Here is a 19,502-nt window from a genome sequence, read left to right on the forward strand (position 1 = left end):
AATAAGAATCCACATATTTTTTCTTGCTTACAGTATCGCAATATATCGTATTGCAACCCCTGTATCGTGATACGTATCGTATCGCCAGATTCTTGGCAATACACAGCCCTAGTTTATTAAAAGTGAAAGATAGCATGACTATATGTGGAAAAGTTGCATAATGTTTAAAATAATGTTTATAAACCAATTATAATTAAGTTGATTAAACAACTATAAACAAAACAGCATCATGTATGTATGCATATTTTAATACAAAGGGCCTAAAGCCAATCACACAGAGTTAGAGATGTAACGATTCAATCAACTCGCAATTCGATTTACGGTTTTGATTTCGCGATTCAACAATTTTTTTATTATATATATATTTTTTTTACAAAATGAGATTAGTCAAATTATAAATTAAATTTGTCCGTTTATTCCTGCTTGGACAAAATGCTGCACATTTCTTTGTGAAAATGAAATATAACGCTATATTAATATAGCACTTTTTATTACTTTTTACTTTTTAAGCATAATTTTGCTTTTTTTGTGTATTTTGATTGCTTCTATTGTCCTCATTTGTAAGTCGCTTTGGATAAAAAAGCATCTGCTAAATAATCAAATTTAAATAGAATTTAAATGTTAATAACAAAACTAAATTGAAAGTTTAAAACAAGCTCCAAGGCAAATAAATTTACATTTACATTTATTCGTTTAGCTGACGCTTTTATCCAAAGCGACTTACAATTGCTATATATGTCAGAGGTCGCACGCCTCTGGAGCAACTAGGGGTTAAGTGTCTTGCTCAGGGACACACTGGCGGTTCACAGTGGATTCAAACCCGGGTCTCCCACACCACAGGCATGCGTCTTATCCACTGCGCTAACACCACCCCTAATAACACAAAAATAACACAAAATCTCTTCATATAAACAAAATAAGGCTTTGTGTGCTCTTTGCATTTAACATTAGAGGCGAACACATCATTTTAATCATGATCCAAACAAAGATGCTGCATACATGCAACATGAGCAGTTTTTAATCTAAATTAGATTGTATAATTTCATTGTATAATTTGTTTGACTTCATTTTTGTAATAGTATACATACAAAATATCTGCTTGAGATGCAGATTCACTTTCTGCCAGCAGGAGGCGCTTAAAGCGTTTCCTTGGTTTCCACTGTAAACAAAGCAGTGCTGCAGTTATGAACTTTAATATGCATATGCATGCCCTCAGACATACATTCATTTATTTCCTACGGGGCCATTGAAGGCTTGAATCTGATTGGCTGACTAACATTCTGAGGTGTGCAATTATTTTCTGGGAAACGCACGTCGAATGTAGTTCCAGGCAGCTCTCTCTGACCGCATTACAATTCCATATAACTTCGCATAGTTAACAGTAATAACGCTCATGCAGTTTGCACAAAAGGTGTTGTCAGCGCTGCCCTGGCGATTTTATCAGTCAGCCTATATAGTGTAGCAACTTAAAGGCCACACATGACATTTCTTACTAGCAAGGAGACTGTTTAGAGATGCAAAGAGGTAAGTAAACCTTATTCACACAAGCTCTCTCTCTCTCTCTCTCTCTCTCTCTCTCTCTCTCTGTGTTTCTCTGTTTCTCTCGCTGTCTTTCTAATAACTTCATTAATAACTGCATTAGAATGCTATCAATGGCTCAGAAATGCTTTAAATAGAAATAGAATAGAAATGCTTTAAAATGACGTTTTGGAACTAGCAAAAGAGGCATTGAAAGAGATGTGGAAGAAATAATCCTACTCACAATAGCGATTTAAGTACAAAAACCAGACGAATCCCTTTAAATATATCTGCTGATCGATGTCTTGAGGTGTGGTAACTGTAGTATAAGTGGAAAAATTGACTCCTGGCCGACTCCGCTTCGTGTCATGGCTAGGGCTGGGAAAATAAATAGATGCATGACTCTGAGATTTTCCGAATGCATCACTGTTCTTACTTGAATCGATTTTGAGCTTAGTTTTGAACAGCAGATTGCACTGCAGATGTAACACCTGTACTCAGCTTGTTTCCAAATCCTTACACACACTTGAACCTAAAATAATCATTCATAAAATTTGAAAAGGTTGAAGCTAATTTCAAAGGTGTTCACAGTGGACTGTTTACATTAATCTTGCGTCATAAAATTATTCTAAGCTAAAGTGAAATTACATGACTCAGCCGAACGCACAATTATCCCTTACATTAACTCCTACTACCCCTAATTGAATTGCGATTTGTTTTGCATCTCAACTGATTTCAATCATCACATATTGAATCGATTTTCAACTTGCTCGCAGTTAATCGTTACATCCCTACACAGAGTACATTTTTCATTTAAAAACACGCATTGTAGTGGGATGGGGAAACAACCTGCTATAAAGTCTTGAGATATGTTTTTTCAAAGTTGAACTTGCATTAATTTTACATGGCTTTCTAAACATGCGGCTCTTTTGTGTGAGACGCGGGTGCAACTGTGATAGATGTCCCTCTAGAAAATGTGCAAAATATGCGTTCTGTGTGAATGACTTGGTTTCAGTTTTGACGTAAACAAGATCTTCTCTGCATTGATGTTCTCTTTTCCCACAATATTTGTAATTAACAGCGTAGCAGCACAGCATCCTAGTGGCTTCAACTGGATAGGTTAACAAAGACAGTGTTAACAATGACTCTTAGCTACATCGTCATCACATCTCGTGCACCACCAACGTTTTTGCATTCGAATGTGGACTTTTATTTTAAATTCGACGAATATTCAAAATTTGAATATTTTTTATTTATTTTTTTATTTTAATTTTTTGGATATTTAGTGAAAGGGAAAGAAAGTACATGACGTAAACTTATGCACCTAGGCATTTCTCTTCATAATTTTAGAGGAACTGTGGATATGCAAGCCAGAGCATGCTGGAACGGTGCTTGAAGAATTCACGGGCAAAACAAGCATTACAAAAAAAAAACGAATGCAAAAAGCGATGACTAAAAGCATAATTTGATGGTGTCCTGAGTTTATAAACGGGGCTGTTGGACACATCCCAAATGGTGTCTTGACCAAATATTCATAGTCTTTTCTCGGGGTGTTGCTATGTTTCTCCTCCCAATACATTTATCAGCATGTTATCTTATCAGTCACATGGGTCGGTTTTTTTTGTCTCGCTCTTGCAGAATATAATTTGGGCATGATTTCTATAACAAGAATATAATACATTTTACAAAGTACTGATGGATAGAAACATTTAAAGCATGAAAATTCAAACTCATACATACCCAACATGAATATAAACCTATAACCTATTCAGTAGTTATTCAAAATACATACACAATAAGTTATTAGGACATGATAGTCAAATGTGTGGGTTACATAAATAATATGCAGTAGAAATGCATAGAAATGATTAGTAGCTCATAAGTCCTTTTAACATAATTTAGGTGCATATATACATGTAAAGGCAGTTTCTGTGCAGTTCTTTGTGAACGCGAGAATTTGTTCTGTGAGGAACAAAGAGACTAAAATGTTTCATAAGGAATCTCAGTCTGGTTCTTGTCCTGGGTGGGGAAAACCACCATTCTATCATGGATTAACATTTGATGGTCATGCTGTACCTCTCTTTGACCATTAATCTTGGTTACTTGCCCCAAATTTGACAAACTCCTTCCTGAGTTGGAACTATCAATAAGTGTTCTTTGTTTTAATGCTGTGAGCTGCTCAAAGCTGCTAGATGGTGAACGTGCTTCAGACCCAGGACGCCAGGGTATTGTGGACTAGGGCTGCACGATATTGGGAAAAAATTACATTGCGATATTTTATTTTTCTGCGATATATATTGCGATATGAAATCTAATCAAATTTTTTCTTATAAACAAAAATGGGGTGAGCACACTTACACTCTCATTTTAATTGATTTAAACATCGACACCATCGTGTCAATTGATTAATATGCGCGAGGGAGAGAGAGCAAGACAGCGCTCATGTTGTTTGAAGACGTTGAGCGTGCGGCAGAGGCTTGCTCTCTGTCTCTCTCTCGCGCTATCTCTCTCTCTCTCTCTCGCGAGCGCACGCGCGTTCTCTCTCTCTCTCTCTCTCTCTCTCTCTCTCTCTCTCTCTCTCTCTCTCTCTCTCGCCCTCTCTCTCTCTCGCGCGCGCGCTCTCTCTGGCCCATACAGTTAATGAATAACGGATCAACTACGGCAGCCTACATCGCACATCCTGCGATATGACTATCGTGGATTCGTACATCGCGATATCGATGCTTAAACGACACATCGTGCAGCCCTATTGTGGACAGATTTATGACGTTGTCTTGTAGTCCTGGGCCTCTTTGTGGAATTTGGCTCTTTGGGTTGTTCCAAAACCAATCTGATTGAATCTTAAATTGTCTAATTCACTCTGATACCCTACACATGCATGTTACTACTATATTTCCTTTTTAATAGCACTTATAAAGCACATATTCTGCATAACCATGTTCTACATCTTAATCCTGCCCAATACTTACTAACTATTAATAAGTAGTAATTAGGAGGTTATTTAGGGAAAAGTCTTAATACTGAGATAATAATAGTTAATAGTGAGAACTGGAACTTCAAGTAAATTGTGACCAAAGTTTCTTTGCACTTCACACAGAGGATTTTAGAAACTAAACTTCAGAGAACAGCTTGTTCAGAAATCTTCATACTTTTGAGATCTCGACCATGGTGCTGGCGTTGCTGAGGACATGGGTTTGATTCCCAGCGGGAACACACAGGGTGACAAAATGAATAGCTTGAATGCACTGTAGGCCGCTTTGGATAAAAGCATGTGAACTTTAAAAGTGGAGCTAAAAGCTACAGAAGTGTGGAATGTGACCCCTGTGAAGTTCATGGGAAGTACAGGAGAACCAAGATGAGTGTTTTAATAGACGTGTACTCATGAGCTCATTCGGTGTGAGTGTTCATAATGTCTCTTCACCCCGACCTCACTGCCTTTCTAATGATAATGTTATTACACCATTAAATCTCTCTTTAATTAATGCATAATTTATAGACTCTCATCATCAAGTCTGAGGCCCTGCACACTCTTATTTCATTTTCTTTTTCTTCTCTGATATCTAGCATGACATCCCCTCGATTCATCGAGTTTGTCTGTAAACATGATGAAGTGCTCAAGTGTTTTGTGACAAGGTAAGTCAAGGGCATCTCACTCCTCTACTGAAGCTTGCGTCCGTTCTCATATACTAACTACACACCAATTCTGGCTGCTCCAATTCTAGATGCACTATGATAGGGCTGCATTAAAATCAATTCAAAATTTCTTTAAAAATGATTAAACATCCACGAGTTTGGAATGACACGAGGATGGGTAAATAATACAATTTCATTTTCATGGTAACTTTTCTTTTAACCTTAAGTTTAGGGCTAGTTGTGTGTTTAGCCTATACTGTACTTGTAAAACACTTTCTCACTATTAATCATTTACTGTTTTCAGGAATCCCAAAATAATCTTCAACCACTTCCACTTCCTGCTGGAATGTCCTGAACTCATGTCTCGCTTCATGCATATTATTAAAGGACAGGTAAGCATGATGAGAGACTGAAATAACTCTTGGAGTTGATGTAATTTGCTAATGAGATCATGTCCCTGATTTGGACTTCATCGAGGCTCCTCAGCTCCCAAAGGGCCTGAAATACTTTTGGAGTTACGATGAAATCCTATTTGAGCCTATTTAATGCATGTTACTCTCAAGAATAAAATATCTGCCTTCATACTGTTTCATCTAAATGCATTAGAAGTATAGATACTGTATGTTTGATAAACTAAAGATTACCGTTACATGTACATTTGAATTTCAAATAATTTTAATACAACAAATATCTGTATCTCTCTTCTTCAAATGGTGATCCTGGTGTTGTCCCATATCTTATCTTCTCAATGTATTTTCAGTTAAAATTATGTCACTGCTAAATGATTTTAATATATGAATACAGTTACGTATACAATTTTAGTGTTAAAGATAACCTTAATTGTCACAAATAGGATCTAGTGAGTGACATTATTTATTTAAATAATATATATTATGTGTTTATAAATATATCAACTCAATTTGGATGAAAATCACACAAATCAATGTGCCCCTGCTAATATGATATAAATTGCAAACCTCATAAAAGGCAATGGCTCATATAATATTTAGTTTGACTTACTGAAGTTAAAGATCCATGGGGCTGTATTCAGTATTCAGGTCTGTGTTTGCATCCATGTGTGTAATATGTTTCTGGCCTAAGTATTCATGTGCAACAGGGTTAAGTGAGTGTAGCCATTTTTTAAATATGTCTTTGTTTTCCTCTCTCCCTTAGCCATTTAAAGACAGGTGTGAGTGGTTTTATGAGCATCTTCTGGCTGGACAGCCAGACTCGGATATGGTGCACCGGCCAGTTAATGAAAATGATATTCTTCTTGTTCACAGAGGTGGAAGAATTTCTTCATTATCTGTTCAAAAGTTCCTTCATCTTTCAGGCTTCACCTCCTTCATTCATTTTTTATCATTGTATTTCAGACTCAATATTCCGAAGCAGCTGCGAGGTTGTGTCCAAGTCATCCAATGAGAAACTCAAACAAGGCATTGCAGTGCGGTTTCACGGTGAAGAGGGAATGGTAAGTTTGAACATCTCAAATCTTGTAAATCATGTAACCCTGTCAGAAGAGAGAAATGATGTGAAACAATAAGCCAAAAGAGAGCATTTTTTACCACAGTTAAAGGGATAGATCACCCAAACATAAAAATCATGCCATTAATTACTCCCCCTCATAACATTCCAAACCCATAAAACCTTTGTTTATCTTTGGAACACAAATTTCATCTTTAGAACACACTTTATTTTTGCTTTTGGGATAAATAATAGATCAAAAATCATGTTTGTCATAGTCTCTTATTCACCAATATAGAAGTTTACATCTGTTCTTGAGAATTATGAGAATTATGTTTTATTAAAATCTGGCATACAGAGGTCCTTTAACCCTCAAAGACCAATATAGCCTGTTGTTTTTTAATGTTTAATAACTTTTGAACCGCTTATCCAATCTGAATGCTTTAAAAAGTGATGTAAAGCAGAGATTCTCCACGTTTCGATTTAACTCATTTGGATATTCAGAGGCACCTTAGTGCACGTGATTACGTCATCACATTTTGATAACATTGATTCGTCAGAAGAAACCAATGCTTTCGTTCCTCTGAGCCAAACAGAAATGATTGTTGACGCGTAGTCCCACCCCCAAGCCCAGATTGGTTCAAACTGTACCATATTCAACAAATAAGTAGTCTTTTAAACTACTACTTAACATATTACTTTTGAAATATGAACGAACACAAAGTGAAAGTGAAGCATGTCGCGAGTGCATGGATACAAACACAAACTAAAACATTTTCATGAGAAAACTCTCTGAAAAAGCACAAAAAAAACACGACAGAGAACTTTGACATAAAACAAATCAAAACCAAGGATGAAACAGCGGTACATATCTGATAAAGCACTGTAATTTATATCTTGGGTCTGTAGGCGATAGTGGTGGAAATTATGATTCTTTTTAGAGATTCGTTCATTTTCAGTTCGTTCACCAAAATGATTCGTTCAGAATCGTTCACTGATTCATTCAGTGACCATTTCTTCGTATTACACAAAATAAGCCAGCAGATGGCAAAAAAAGAGTGTATTATGTGTTATGTCTTAAGTCAACAAACGTATTCACTTGTTACAAAAACTGATCTGGCTTTATTAAAATGTGTGTATAATCACATTCAATATATAAAGTCTAATTAAGTTTTTAAGTTAGCATTTTAATTGTTTGGTCAGACAGTTTATATATTATAATATTATATATTCACATTCATAAATCGGGGATTAAACGTGGAGTTGCTAAATATCAAAATATGCGTATGTGCACAGTACAGTACTTAACTGCGCTTTGCATTTTTGCGAGATTGATATGCTAAATTGCAGACTAACCCTGTTTACTCCCATTCATTTCGTTCACGAACGAGATAAGCTATGTGCCAGGTCATTTCAATCACGAACGACATGTATCAGCTCATTCAACTCTTTCACGAACGACATGTGTATCAGTTCAGTCATTTCATTCACGAACGACATGTATCAGCTCATTCAACTCATTCACGAACGACATGGGTACCAGTTCAGTCATTTCGTTCACGAACGATAAGATCTCCAGATCTAGTTCAGACTCATATGAAACTCGTTCATTAAGGGCGTATTCGTTCACTACATTCAACAAATCACATACTCTGTCACATCTCATACTCGAAGGCTATTGAATGCTCGAGGTTGAGTAATTCTTTGAAAGGATGAAATGGTTGTTACCCGGTTCACTGAGCTGCGCATGCGCTGCTTATAGCGCCGCACTGCTGTGGAGGGAGGAACTTCACTGAACGAGAAGTACGAGTCAGTGGATTACGTGAACGAGAACGATTCGTTCACCTAAAAGATTCGTTCAAAAAGAACGATTCGTTCACGAACGACACATCACTAGTAGGCGATGTCCCGGTAAAATCGATTCTGACACATATTATAGCCAACGGATCTCTCATTTATATTATGTCTATTATAAATAAATAATTATACAAAATATATAGTTCAAAAAGATAGTTTGCACTGTTTTTTTCTGTTGCACTCTGAATATTTCTCACTCATTTTGTGTAGTTTGTGAATCATTTGCACTGTTTTTGCACTGTATTGTTGAAGACAATTTGTGCAATTGTTTTTACTATAGCCTATGCTGCATAGTTTGTGTTTATAGTTCATACTCAGATTGAAAATCAAATAACACTCTTTGCATTTTCTTTACTTATTAAAATGTTTTTGGACACATCTCTATTGTTAGTTAACGAAATAGGCCTGTTTTTTTACTTAAAAGCGCAGATAATAATATTGTGATATATGGCTATAATTTGCTTGGGGAATGGTATATCTAAACAAAATTTTATATAGAAGTGTAAAACACTCAGACACAACTTTCTAAAGAAAAATATCCAAACTTTAGGAGTTTCTGTTTGAGTACCCAGTAAAAAACACCCAACTGTTGCTTGCAAAACAAAATTGAGACTTTGAATTAGCTAAACTTAAACTGTAAGTCCTCCTGTTTATAATGATATATGGCACTTGATGCTGACTGCTAGAATAGGTCTGAAAAACAAAGAAGAGTGCAGGTGTGTCAGGCGCCCCAAAAATGTTCTAGGTCTTTAAAGGTTAATACACAATATACATTTATATGAAATTATAAATTTTTAATACAACTCTACTATTCATTCAAATGTAAGAATATTCCTTAAAAAAAAAAAGAAAAAAAAACTAAACCAACCTCAGTTGGGCTAGTGTCTGACCAAAATGAGGTGTCTTAGAAGGCAGCTAGTGATGCTTAAAATACATTAGGTAGCTGTATATTATGCATATATTAACTAGTTTACCAGATTTTAAAGTATGTTTGCTTGGATTTTGCTATAATGGAGTAGGATTTATGCCATTAATAACTTTATTCTGTCATTTTTCAGGGTCAGGGGGTGGTCAGAGAGTGGTTTGACATTCTGTCCAATGAGATCATCAACCCAGACTATGCACTGTTTACACAATCAGCGGATGGTAAAAATCTTATCTACAATACGAGTCGGGGTAGTGAATCTGAGTGACCAACTTGAACCTATTTTGAAATCCACATGCAGTTCTGTCATTTCAAGTCACTGAACAAAAGTTAATGTGACTGTACCATTAAAATACAAATTATATGCACAGAATTAATGGGGAAAAAATACATTCTATAAAAACAGAAGTGCAGGAGAGGCCTCCAGTCTGCTTTTGGCTTGTGAGACCTAGTGCTTGCAGAAGGAAAAGATTGGATCAGATTTGAGCCAGACAATGGCTTTTTAATTTTTTAGTGTGTGAAGAATCACATTGGTCACTGCCAAAGGGAAGCTTGATGTCGGCTGAGGCTCTGCAGGGCCATGAGCTCGGCAGGGAGTCGCATGGACCATCAACGTCCTCCCGCTGAGAGATGTAGACGTTGCCTCTGAACTCTTGACTATGTAAATGAAGCTTATGACTGAAACTGGCTACTGGGACTATGCCTTTAGATAAAACATTTTCTCTGTCATTATGCACAAATAGACAACATCCCTTTTTCTTCGCAGATACAATGTGCTGTGTTAACAGTTTTCTATTTTTTTGAATGTCAATGCTTGGATTTTGAATTCTCAAATTCTTGTACAGGTACCACGTTTCAACCCAACAGTAATTCTTCTGTAAACCCAGATCATCTGAACTACTTCCGATTTGCTGGTCAAATCCTGAGTCTGGCTCTCTATCATCGACAGCTGGTGAACATCTACTTCACACGCTCCTTTTACAAGCACATACTAGGTAACCCACTCCACTCACATAGTGTTTATATCAGAGAATTTACTTGTAAATAGTTCTGTATCAGCACATTTTTACATTGAATCTGTTTGTTATACTTCTTTTTGCGTGCATTCATACAGATTGGAACTTGTACAGACACATAGTTAATTAAGAGTGCTTTCATGCTAGCACTTTTGGTGTGTGCCTGGGTTCCATTGACATCAGAGTTCAGTTCATTTGGATGATGTGAACCCTGTCTTCTGAACCCACGAACCTTACCCGAGTCCACCAAAGAGGTAGTCTGGGGTACTGTTCCTGTGAACTCTGGTACGGTTCGCTTGCTAGCGTGCTAGTGTGTTTGGGAGCAATCAAACTCGGGTTCAGACCAGGAAATCGACCCAAGTGTGAAAGCACCCTAAGTGAAGTCCATAAAATTGTTATTTTCTCTGAGCATGTTTACAAGCACAAGAATAATCAGAAGTATATCAGGAAGTTCCATATACATCATGTCAATAGAACCAATTTACCACAACACGATTAAACCAATATTCTGATAAACATAGTCATTAACCGGAGTGTCTGCGACATGCATCATGTGTAAAAGTGCGTTTGTGTGGGATCTTTGCAGGCATCCCAGTGAGCTATCAGGATGTGTCATCCATCGACCCAGAGTATGCTAAAAATCTGCAGTGGATTCTGGACAATGACATCAGTGACCTTGGCCTTGAGCTCACCTTCTCTGTAGAAACAGATGTTTTTGGAACTATGGAAGAGGTCCCTCTCAAACCAGGAGGAACTGCCATTCAGGTCACCCAAGACAACAAGGTAATATATATAAAGATGGTCTGTAAGGGTTTTTTAATGTTCCAGTTCTCTGTTTTGGTTATATAAACTTAAAACCCTAGTGAGCTGTCTACCGGGACAGAATTTTAAGGCATGACTGTTTTCAACATTGATAATAAACAGCGGTGCACATAAGTGGTCCGCAGGTCCGCATGCGCGACCAAAATAAAAAATGCGTTATGTTCTGACAGCGCATTTGCGTCAATTTGCATTTGACATGGTTGACAGCTGTTAATACACAATTACCATTTTAGATCACAAACTGCCCTATATACTTTTTATTTTCAACCGGAATGTATAAATCTAAGCTATGCCATGCCGTTTTCAAAGCACAATGCAAAACTGTGACATTCATCCACTGACGCTCTTTAATCAGCAGCGGTGCTTAATCCGGAAGTGCGTATACTTACATGCCGGCAACCCGCCAAAATAAAAGCCTGCTGGTTTTAAGTTTGAATATGATGAAAACCCTTTTATTCATTTATTGCTTGTATTTAATACTAGGACTGCCTTTTATTTTGAATAATATTACACACTATTATTTAGTTTATTTACTATTATTTTATTTAAAAAAAAAAAAAAATAAAGTGCAATAATATTATAACTATTATTAATAAATTTTTTATAGTTATATTTAATGGGTCACGCTATATGCAGTGTGAGGACCAAACCAAATCTCCAGGTTCTCTTATGAGAACCATGCTGAAAAAATTATGTGCACCCCTGATAATAAATGTACACTGATCAGCAAATCAGCATGTTAGAAAGATTTCTGAAGGATCATGTGACACTGAAGACTGGTGTAATGATGCTAACAATTCAGCTTTGATCACAGGAATAAGTTACATTTTAAAATATATTTAAATAGAAAATTGTTATTTTAAATTGTAATATATATCTATTTTTAAAAAATCATACTAATCTCGAATTTTGAAAGTTTTGAGTATTTTGTACACATTAGAGTATTGCATTTTTACTTTAGCTAAAATCAAACTATTGGAATCAACTGTACAGAAAACCAGGGTAAAATGGATCAATTGCCTATATTATTTTTTGAGTCGAAAAGGCTAATATTCATAGCAATTAAAACTTAGTAGTTGTGTCTCCATTTTTTTTTTTTTTTATCATTTACACTTGCATGAGATGAAGAACCTTTTTTTTTATTATTATAAGGGATATTTCACCTTATTTGAGTCACTCAGACTGCCGAGAACAAAGCAGTGTGTCCATGATTGTGAAAAAGTGAATGATGGTGGGATTTTTGTCTGATTTGTCATGTTTCTGTGTGTGTCAGGAGGAGTATGTGCAGCTGGTGACGGAGCTCAGGATGACCCGAGCGATTCAGCCGCAGATCAATGCCTTCCTGCAGGGCTTTCACACTTTCATCCCCCCCTCGCTCATCCAGCTCTTTGATGAATATGAGCTGGTCAGTAGATTCCTCCTCTCATCTCTGCATGAGACTCCTGCTTCTCTCTCTTTATATTCTCATGGAGTTTCTCTTCGCTATTTTTCTCTCCTGTGCTCACTGAAGAAACACACACACACACACACACACACACACAACAACAGCAGCTGTAGTATTAAAATGAAAGCCCTGAACACCAGAGAACTGAGCAAGTTAATAAGCTCACTCATACACAGTCTATACAAAATGAATCCACAACATAAACAAAATACTACAACTTGCATTTGCACAGGTCATGTAGTGAATGCACAAGTAAACTGGAACCAAGTGAAATAGAGAAAATTAACATCAAAAGAATGAAGAATTGACAACAGAGGAACAAAACAATAGTTAATACTTCAGTATACTCATTTTTCAGAAGCTCAGGCTTTCACAAGGATTGTTTCACAAGATAAATCTTGTGATCTTCTGATAAATGTTATTTTCATTGACTAAAATGATATGCTATGCCATTTCAGTCCTTAAATGCAATGACTGATCATCAGATCATTTTATTGTTGTTGTTCTTTCCATGAAAGAGAAGGTTTACACCATTTTTTTTTATTATTATTATTATTATTATAAGTGAATGGGGACTAGAACAGATATGAATGAATAAATTAAGTCTTCTAAAGATGTAACGGTTTTGTGATCAGTAGTTTTGCCATGAAATTATTTGCTGACAAACTACCTCTTTGCTTGTCCACTTAAAACACGGTGCCGTGAGATGCTTTGCACCAGGTTTGACATCAGGTGTGGCGTATTTGTAACAACATGAGAGTAAATGATGACAAAAAATGCATTTTTGGAGAACTATTAAAAATGTACCAGAATCTTAGAATGTGTGTTTGATGGAATGGTATGTTTTTATGTTTTTTTTTGTGAGCAGGAACTGCTGTTGTCAGGCATGCCTGAAATTGATGTGATGGACTGGAAGAAGAACACAGAGTACACTAGTGGCTATGACCTGCAGGAGCCTGTTATACAGGTGCACACACAAAACAATGATGCTGTTTCATAGAGACCGATAATATACATAAAAAAGAAAATGCATTGAAATATACATAAAAAACAGTGATGTCAAGAGGTTTACATTATAACATTAATGGTGAGACCACTATAGCTAGTCAGAGATAACAACAGTAGCTTGGCAGAGAGTAAACTGCCTGATGGCTGCGGTGTAGTTATAGTCATGGTGATTAAAAACTATAGAACTAAACTAAATGTATACCAGTTGACAAGAATCTACCAGGCTGTGATTAGAGACTTGTGTGTGTTTTTGTTGCAGTGGTTTTGGGAAGTGGTTGAAAATCTCACTCAAGAAGAAAGAGTCCTCCTCTTACAGTTTGTTACAGGAAGGTACGCATAGTAATTTCCTTGTTCTGTATTCTGGCACTTCATGCTGTAGAAATATTGTCAGAAAGTGACTGAACATTTATAATTTTATGACACTTGTAAGGTACAAAATAGGGTTTGAAAAATGTAAAGATTCCTTTCCTCCTTTCCTTCTTTTTCTAAAAATGTTCCAGTGAAAGGAAATATAACTGCAACATGAAAAATAAGACGTTTCCTTTGAAAACCCATTTCTGCCATTGAATAATAGATTCAAAAGAAGAGATTCGACTTTTTATGTCCCTCTCACAATTGAGATGAAAAAAAAAAAAAAGTCGTCACAATTCAATTTAAAGTTTGTTTCTTCAGTTTGGATTTTGTTCAGAACTGCAAGAAACAAGCTACTTAATTGTTACATTTTTTAAGTGTATGTCACGATTACTTAATTTTTAAATTATTATTATTATTATTTTTTTTTTTTTACGGTGGAAACAGGCTTCCATACTATCCTGATAAGAGGCAACTTTATTTTTTTTTACATAAATAATTGAGAGAGAAGAAATGGGAGAGACAGAGTTATTGGTTTAAAGAATGTTACATATTTCGTAATAGGTTAGTTTATATGTAATTTAGTTTACATACAAAATGATTTCGGTAAAATATGTAAAAATGCTATATATATAAAAATATATATATTTGTTTAAAAGAATGACACGCACATAATTAAATGGCTTTGTTGAATGATTTTAATTGTAGCTAAGAGATAGCTAAGAAGGTCAAGACTTCTGAAGCTGAATAGCCATTTTAAATCGGGTACGAGGTACATACGGACATTTGATTGATTTAGACCTAGATCATGTTTTATGCTGTGTCAGTGTTTCTGTTATATAATAAATGATTTGTTATGTCTAATATGTGCCAAAAACATGGGATTAGTGCCTTTCTTTTAAGCGTTACTGTTTTCTTCTGACAGTTCAAGAGTCCCTCATGGAGGATTTGCTTTTCTGATGGGCGGCAGCGGTCTGCAGAAGTTTACTGTTGCCGCTGTGCCCTACACATCAAACCTACTGCCTACCTCTAGTACATGGTGAGAGACAGACGGATAGTGTTGTTCAGAAACACTAGAGGGCAATGTGGCTCTTCTCCTATTTCTGAGCTGTAAACACAGAGCTGCTTTAAAACATAATGATGAAGAATTGGAAGAGTGACAAAGACTAACAAATAGAAAAAAAGTGTGTAATGAAACCGGTTTGAGTCTCACAGTGTAGCATCACTTACCGATCTCTCTCTTCTCCTAGTATCAACATGCTGAAACTCCCAGAATACCCCAGCAAGGCTGTCCTGCGTGATCGTTTGCTGGTTGCACTGCATTGTGGGAGTTATGGATACACCATGGCGTGACGCCGGCTTCTGCGTTTGCTGAGAATTCTGCTCTGTGGACACACAACGCACACATGGCTCAGTTCAGGGATTCTACAACACTTCGATTCAAAAGCCTTTATATTTCGTTTATTTTTGGCACTAGGAAATTTATGACAAGGACATCGGTGAATAATGACATGAATTAATGATACATCAGGCACTGAGGCTGTTTTATACATGTGAAAAAGATGTTTAGGTCACATTTCACCGTGAATTCAAAATAAGGATGTTTTTTTTTAGTTTTTCATTGCTGTAGTACTCATTTTTTCTGTATCACACCAAATGCAAAACTATTATATATATATATATTTTTTTTTTTTTTTTTTTGTAGTATTAATATGAATGTTTCTGTATTACAACAAATGCAGTACTATTACTATTTTATATTTTATGCTACTTTTTTGTATTAGTATTATAATTTATTCAAATCCTTTACAATTTTACTTTTATCCATATATATAATGTACACACACACACACACTTGACTTTTTTTTTTTTTTTTTTAATAAATTTCATCATAAAAATAGGTTGAATATATACGTTTTTTGGTGAAATATGACCTAGGCATGCTCTTCCAGGTTTCTTGAGGTTCACTCTTGCATACTTGCCAATGACTGAATCCAAATGGCCTGTTACATGCGAAAGTCAGATTTCTTTTACATTATTACATGTACTCCAGGCTGTATTATTTCAGTTATCTGATGCTGTTCAGCTCACGCCATGCTTGAACAGCATGTGTGTGCGGATGCATGTGAGACAGTGAAATATCTATAGCTTTTATCACAGCTCTCAACTGTCAACACATTATTGAAAATGGTTATTTTGAGCAGTTGTCTTTTTTGTTTTGTTTGAATTTTTTTTTTGTTGCGTTGTTGTATTGGTCTCTTGTGGCACACTTTCAGTTAGTGGTCTAGAAAGTTCTTTACTCTCTCATGATTATCGTGTCATATATATTTTTATGTACTCAAATGTATTTAGTTATATATGAGGTTGTCAGCAAAGTCCAGGAATTCTTCATGTTATATCCGGTGTCTAAATTGTTTATGTGCCGCCAAGTTATTCAGTATAAATGATCAAATAATGTTATAGGTGTGCCAAATATTCACACAAGCAAATCATACAATTTCCTTTTGTAAAACAAGGACATGTCATGAAATGATTTTGGAAAGGGAAGTGATATAATTTTAGGAATGTGTCATATCTTTACTATTGGTTGTGGTTAAAGTGAAAATGAAGATATATTTATAAAATTTATTTATTCTGATTTATCATGATTTTGGATTTAAATTTGTTTTTGTACTTGTAATAACTGTACTGTAAGTATTCTGTACAATCTTTTGGATATTACAGACGGGCATCCAAAATATTAAAGTATGCTTTTTATTAAAAATGAACCTGATGCTATGATGCTGAATTTGTGTTTAATCATTTTAGCAGGTTTAAAAAGTGCATGTCAGACTTTGTGAACACATGTGATGTGTGTGTGTGTTTTATAAATCTTTTTTTTAATTTTATTTTTTTAAGATAACTTACATCACCAGGTTGTGGCAAATGTTTAGTTTCCAACATGTAGCTATGCAGTTTGTTGCTAGGTGGTTACTTGCAGCTCAAGTCTAAAGAATCTCAAGATAGAAAGTAATAGCACACCTCTCTAATGGTTCATGACTGTAACTCAAATCACAGGAAGAATCCTTCCCTTAAAAGTGCATTGTTTAAACAAATCCCTATCTCTTGAGTATGAGTGGTAGAGGGCTTCAGTGATGAAGCATATTTATTGCAGCATATTGCTTTTTTGAATACTGCAGAAAATAAGTTGAGTGACAAACAAATGTTAATGATTCTTACATGTTTTGTTCATCATGATAATGTAAATAAATGAACTTTAAATGAGTTTTGAAGTCTAAATACAATCGGCAGAAGTAAGAAACTTAAGCTATAAACCAACTACACCATGGTCACATGAGTTCAACATCATTTAGCATCCGACAACTCAGTATCTTAAAAAAAACATTACATCAAAATTTGAGTTAGAGTAGTTTGCAAGACTGATCGTAAAAAAATGAAATTAATATAAAAGAGAGTGGACCTGTACTAGTACTAATGAGTACTACTGAGTGCTAATGAGTACCTGTTCACTGTGATGATGTTTAATGTCCCTGATTTTAGCCACTTGTTAGCAAGTAGGAGTATTACTTATGTATTTTATGTTAGAACAAAAACGGACAATTTATTAAACTTGTACTCACCACAGACCTTATTTCAGGCATTTACCAAGGGAAAAAAAACAATGGGTAAATGAAAATCACAACACAATGACTTCAGGACTGTGAGACAGACCGGAAGTGCTAAAATGTTAACTCATTTTCGGGTTTCTGCCTACAAATATAATCCTCCCTGCTGCTCTCCATAGCATTGATGTGGGTATTCCACAAATCTAAAATAAACAGCTTTCTTTAGTTACTACATTTTCACTGAGTTCCCTGAAAAATCTACAAAAACACAATTCCAGCTTTCATTTTATTCTGCTGAAGCTCAGCATCTCCTCATGAAGATGACCAAGCACCTTACAATGTGCTACACATCAGTTTCTGTCCACTATTACCATAGTGTGCAAGAGGCCCTTGGCAGTTGGCGAAAGTGCAGTTTTGATATCACCTGCTCCCTACACCAGTGCTATTGTAATTGCAAGCTGCTCTCCATGGCAACGCAGCATCCAGAGCTAGAGCGACTCAGCATGGGGGCTCGCCCGAAGCTGGGACAGATGCGAACTAAACATATGTCACCATGACAGCCAAGCAAAAACTAGATTGAAAGAGTCAGAGAAGCAGGGGGAAATAGAATAAGCTCGACAAAATAGAGTATGCATAAAGATATACTGTATATGCGTGCGATTCGTTGTGCGCCCCAATGGACATGGAACAGATACAGATTGTACTTTTCATACTATTGTGCTTATCCATAAAACTTTCGGCTCTTTATGCCCTCTTGTGTGACATGTATGGCTTTAACTCTTGCATCCCATTCCATTACAATCTGTTCCAGTTCAACTGAAGTTCCAGTCCATGAAATTGGAAAGAAGGGAGAAGGTTTCCCTCCACACTGAGACACCTTCATCTATCCAGCTCTTTCTCTGTCAAACTCTGATTCTCATGTGATTGTACAGTGATCAACTGCTGAATCATCCTGCCATAGATGAAATTCCCATTTACAAATGCTCTACTGGGAGACTTTAAGGTTCCTTGGGTACCATGGAAAAGAGTTTTCATAATCTAAAAATTAAGCAGTGTGTGGGGGTTGGAGATTTGGTGTTCTGTAAACTTTCATCATTATCTGATCAGGACATACTGAGGATTTGACACAATTTATGATTGCTTCTGGTCTAATAAGATCTGATTATCCTGCGGGTGGTTCTGGTAGATTTGTATTTCTCGGAGGCATCACACAAACCCTGAAGCTGCACACTGATGATTTCACCTTACAAAAAACAACCAAGGTGAGAGATATAAGGCAAAATACAAGACCACTTATGAACTAAAAGTCCCAGTGGACTGGTTATTTGTGAAAGCATATATAAAATAAATAATGCAACACTGATAAAATGCATGCACTTTAAATGTCAAAAGTAAACTTGCACAATCAAAATCAGTGAGGCCTGATCAATGTTAAATAATTCTACAGCGACTGACTGTATATTTCAAGGAATAGTTCACACAAGAACAGTCATCATTTACTCAATCTCATGCTTTTCCAATATTGTAAAATGGACATTCCATGATTTAGTATTTATGGTCGTTTTGGACATTCCAATGTTGATACTTTAAATTCTACATTTTATATGAAGACCATGTTCAAAGCCTGAAAACTCTGTTTCTTCTCTAGGAAAGGACTATTGGATGCTGGTGATCTCGTTTTATTACCTGCATATCATATATAACAGAAGACCTGATTAAGGTCTGCACCTCATTAAAGTGGGAATATCTGCTGTATCAACACTGAAAATCACAGGCGGACAGGCAGGTTTTGTGTTTGGATTACCCACATTTACCCACCGTTAAACAAAACAACGAAGACAACAAAATGTTATGAGTCA

At 35.9% G+C, this 19,502-nt stretch overlaps 1 protein-coding gene across 2 annotated transcripts in view; it reads left to right on the plus strand.

The window, feature by feature from the left end:
* LOC132158036 (E3 ubiquitin-protein ligase HACE1) overlaps positions 1-16,803 on the plus strand; it is a 38,152-nt gene extending 21,349 nt beyond the window's left edge. For both annotated transcript variants that reach the window (XM_059567281.1, XM_059567282.1), the window contains 12 exons: positions 5,083-5,151; positions 5,456-5,543; positions 6,325-6,436; positions 6,525-6,622; positions 9,531-9,618; positions 10,243-10,392; positions 11,000-11,196; positions 12,509-12,640; positions 13,548-13,646; positions 13,947-14,017; positions 14,964-15,077; positions 15,289-16,803. In XM_059567281.1, coding sequence (XP_059423264.1) covers positions 5,083-5,151; positions 5,456-5,543; positions 6,325-6,436; positions 6,525-6,622; positions 9,531-9,618; positions 10,243-10,392; positions 11,000-11,196; positions 12,509-12,640; positions 13,548-13,646; positions 13,947-14,017; positions 14,964-15,077; positions 15,289-15,391 — 1,321 coding nt within the window. In that variant the 3' untranslated portion in view covers positions 15,392-16,803. The remainder of the gene's footprint in view (positions 1-5,082; positions 5,152-5,455; positions 5,544-6,324; positions 6,437-6,524; positions 6,623-9,530; positions 9,619-10,242; positions 10,393-10,999; positions 11,197-12,508; positions 12,641-13,547; positions 13,647-13,946; positions 14,018-14,963; positions 15,078-15,288) is intronic.
* Positions 16,804-19,502: the final 2,699 nt, after the last annotated feature.

Source organism: Carassius carassius, chromosome 15 (assembly GCF_963082965.1).
Source record: "Carassius carassius chromosome 15, fCarCar2.1, whole genome shotgun sequence".
In the NCBI taxonomy this organism is placed as follows: domain Eukaryota; kingdom Metazoa; phylum Chordata; class Actinopteri; order Cypriniformes; family Cyprinidae; genus Carassius; species Carassius carassius.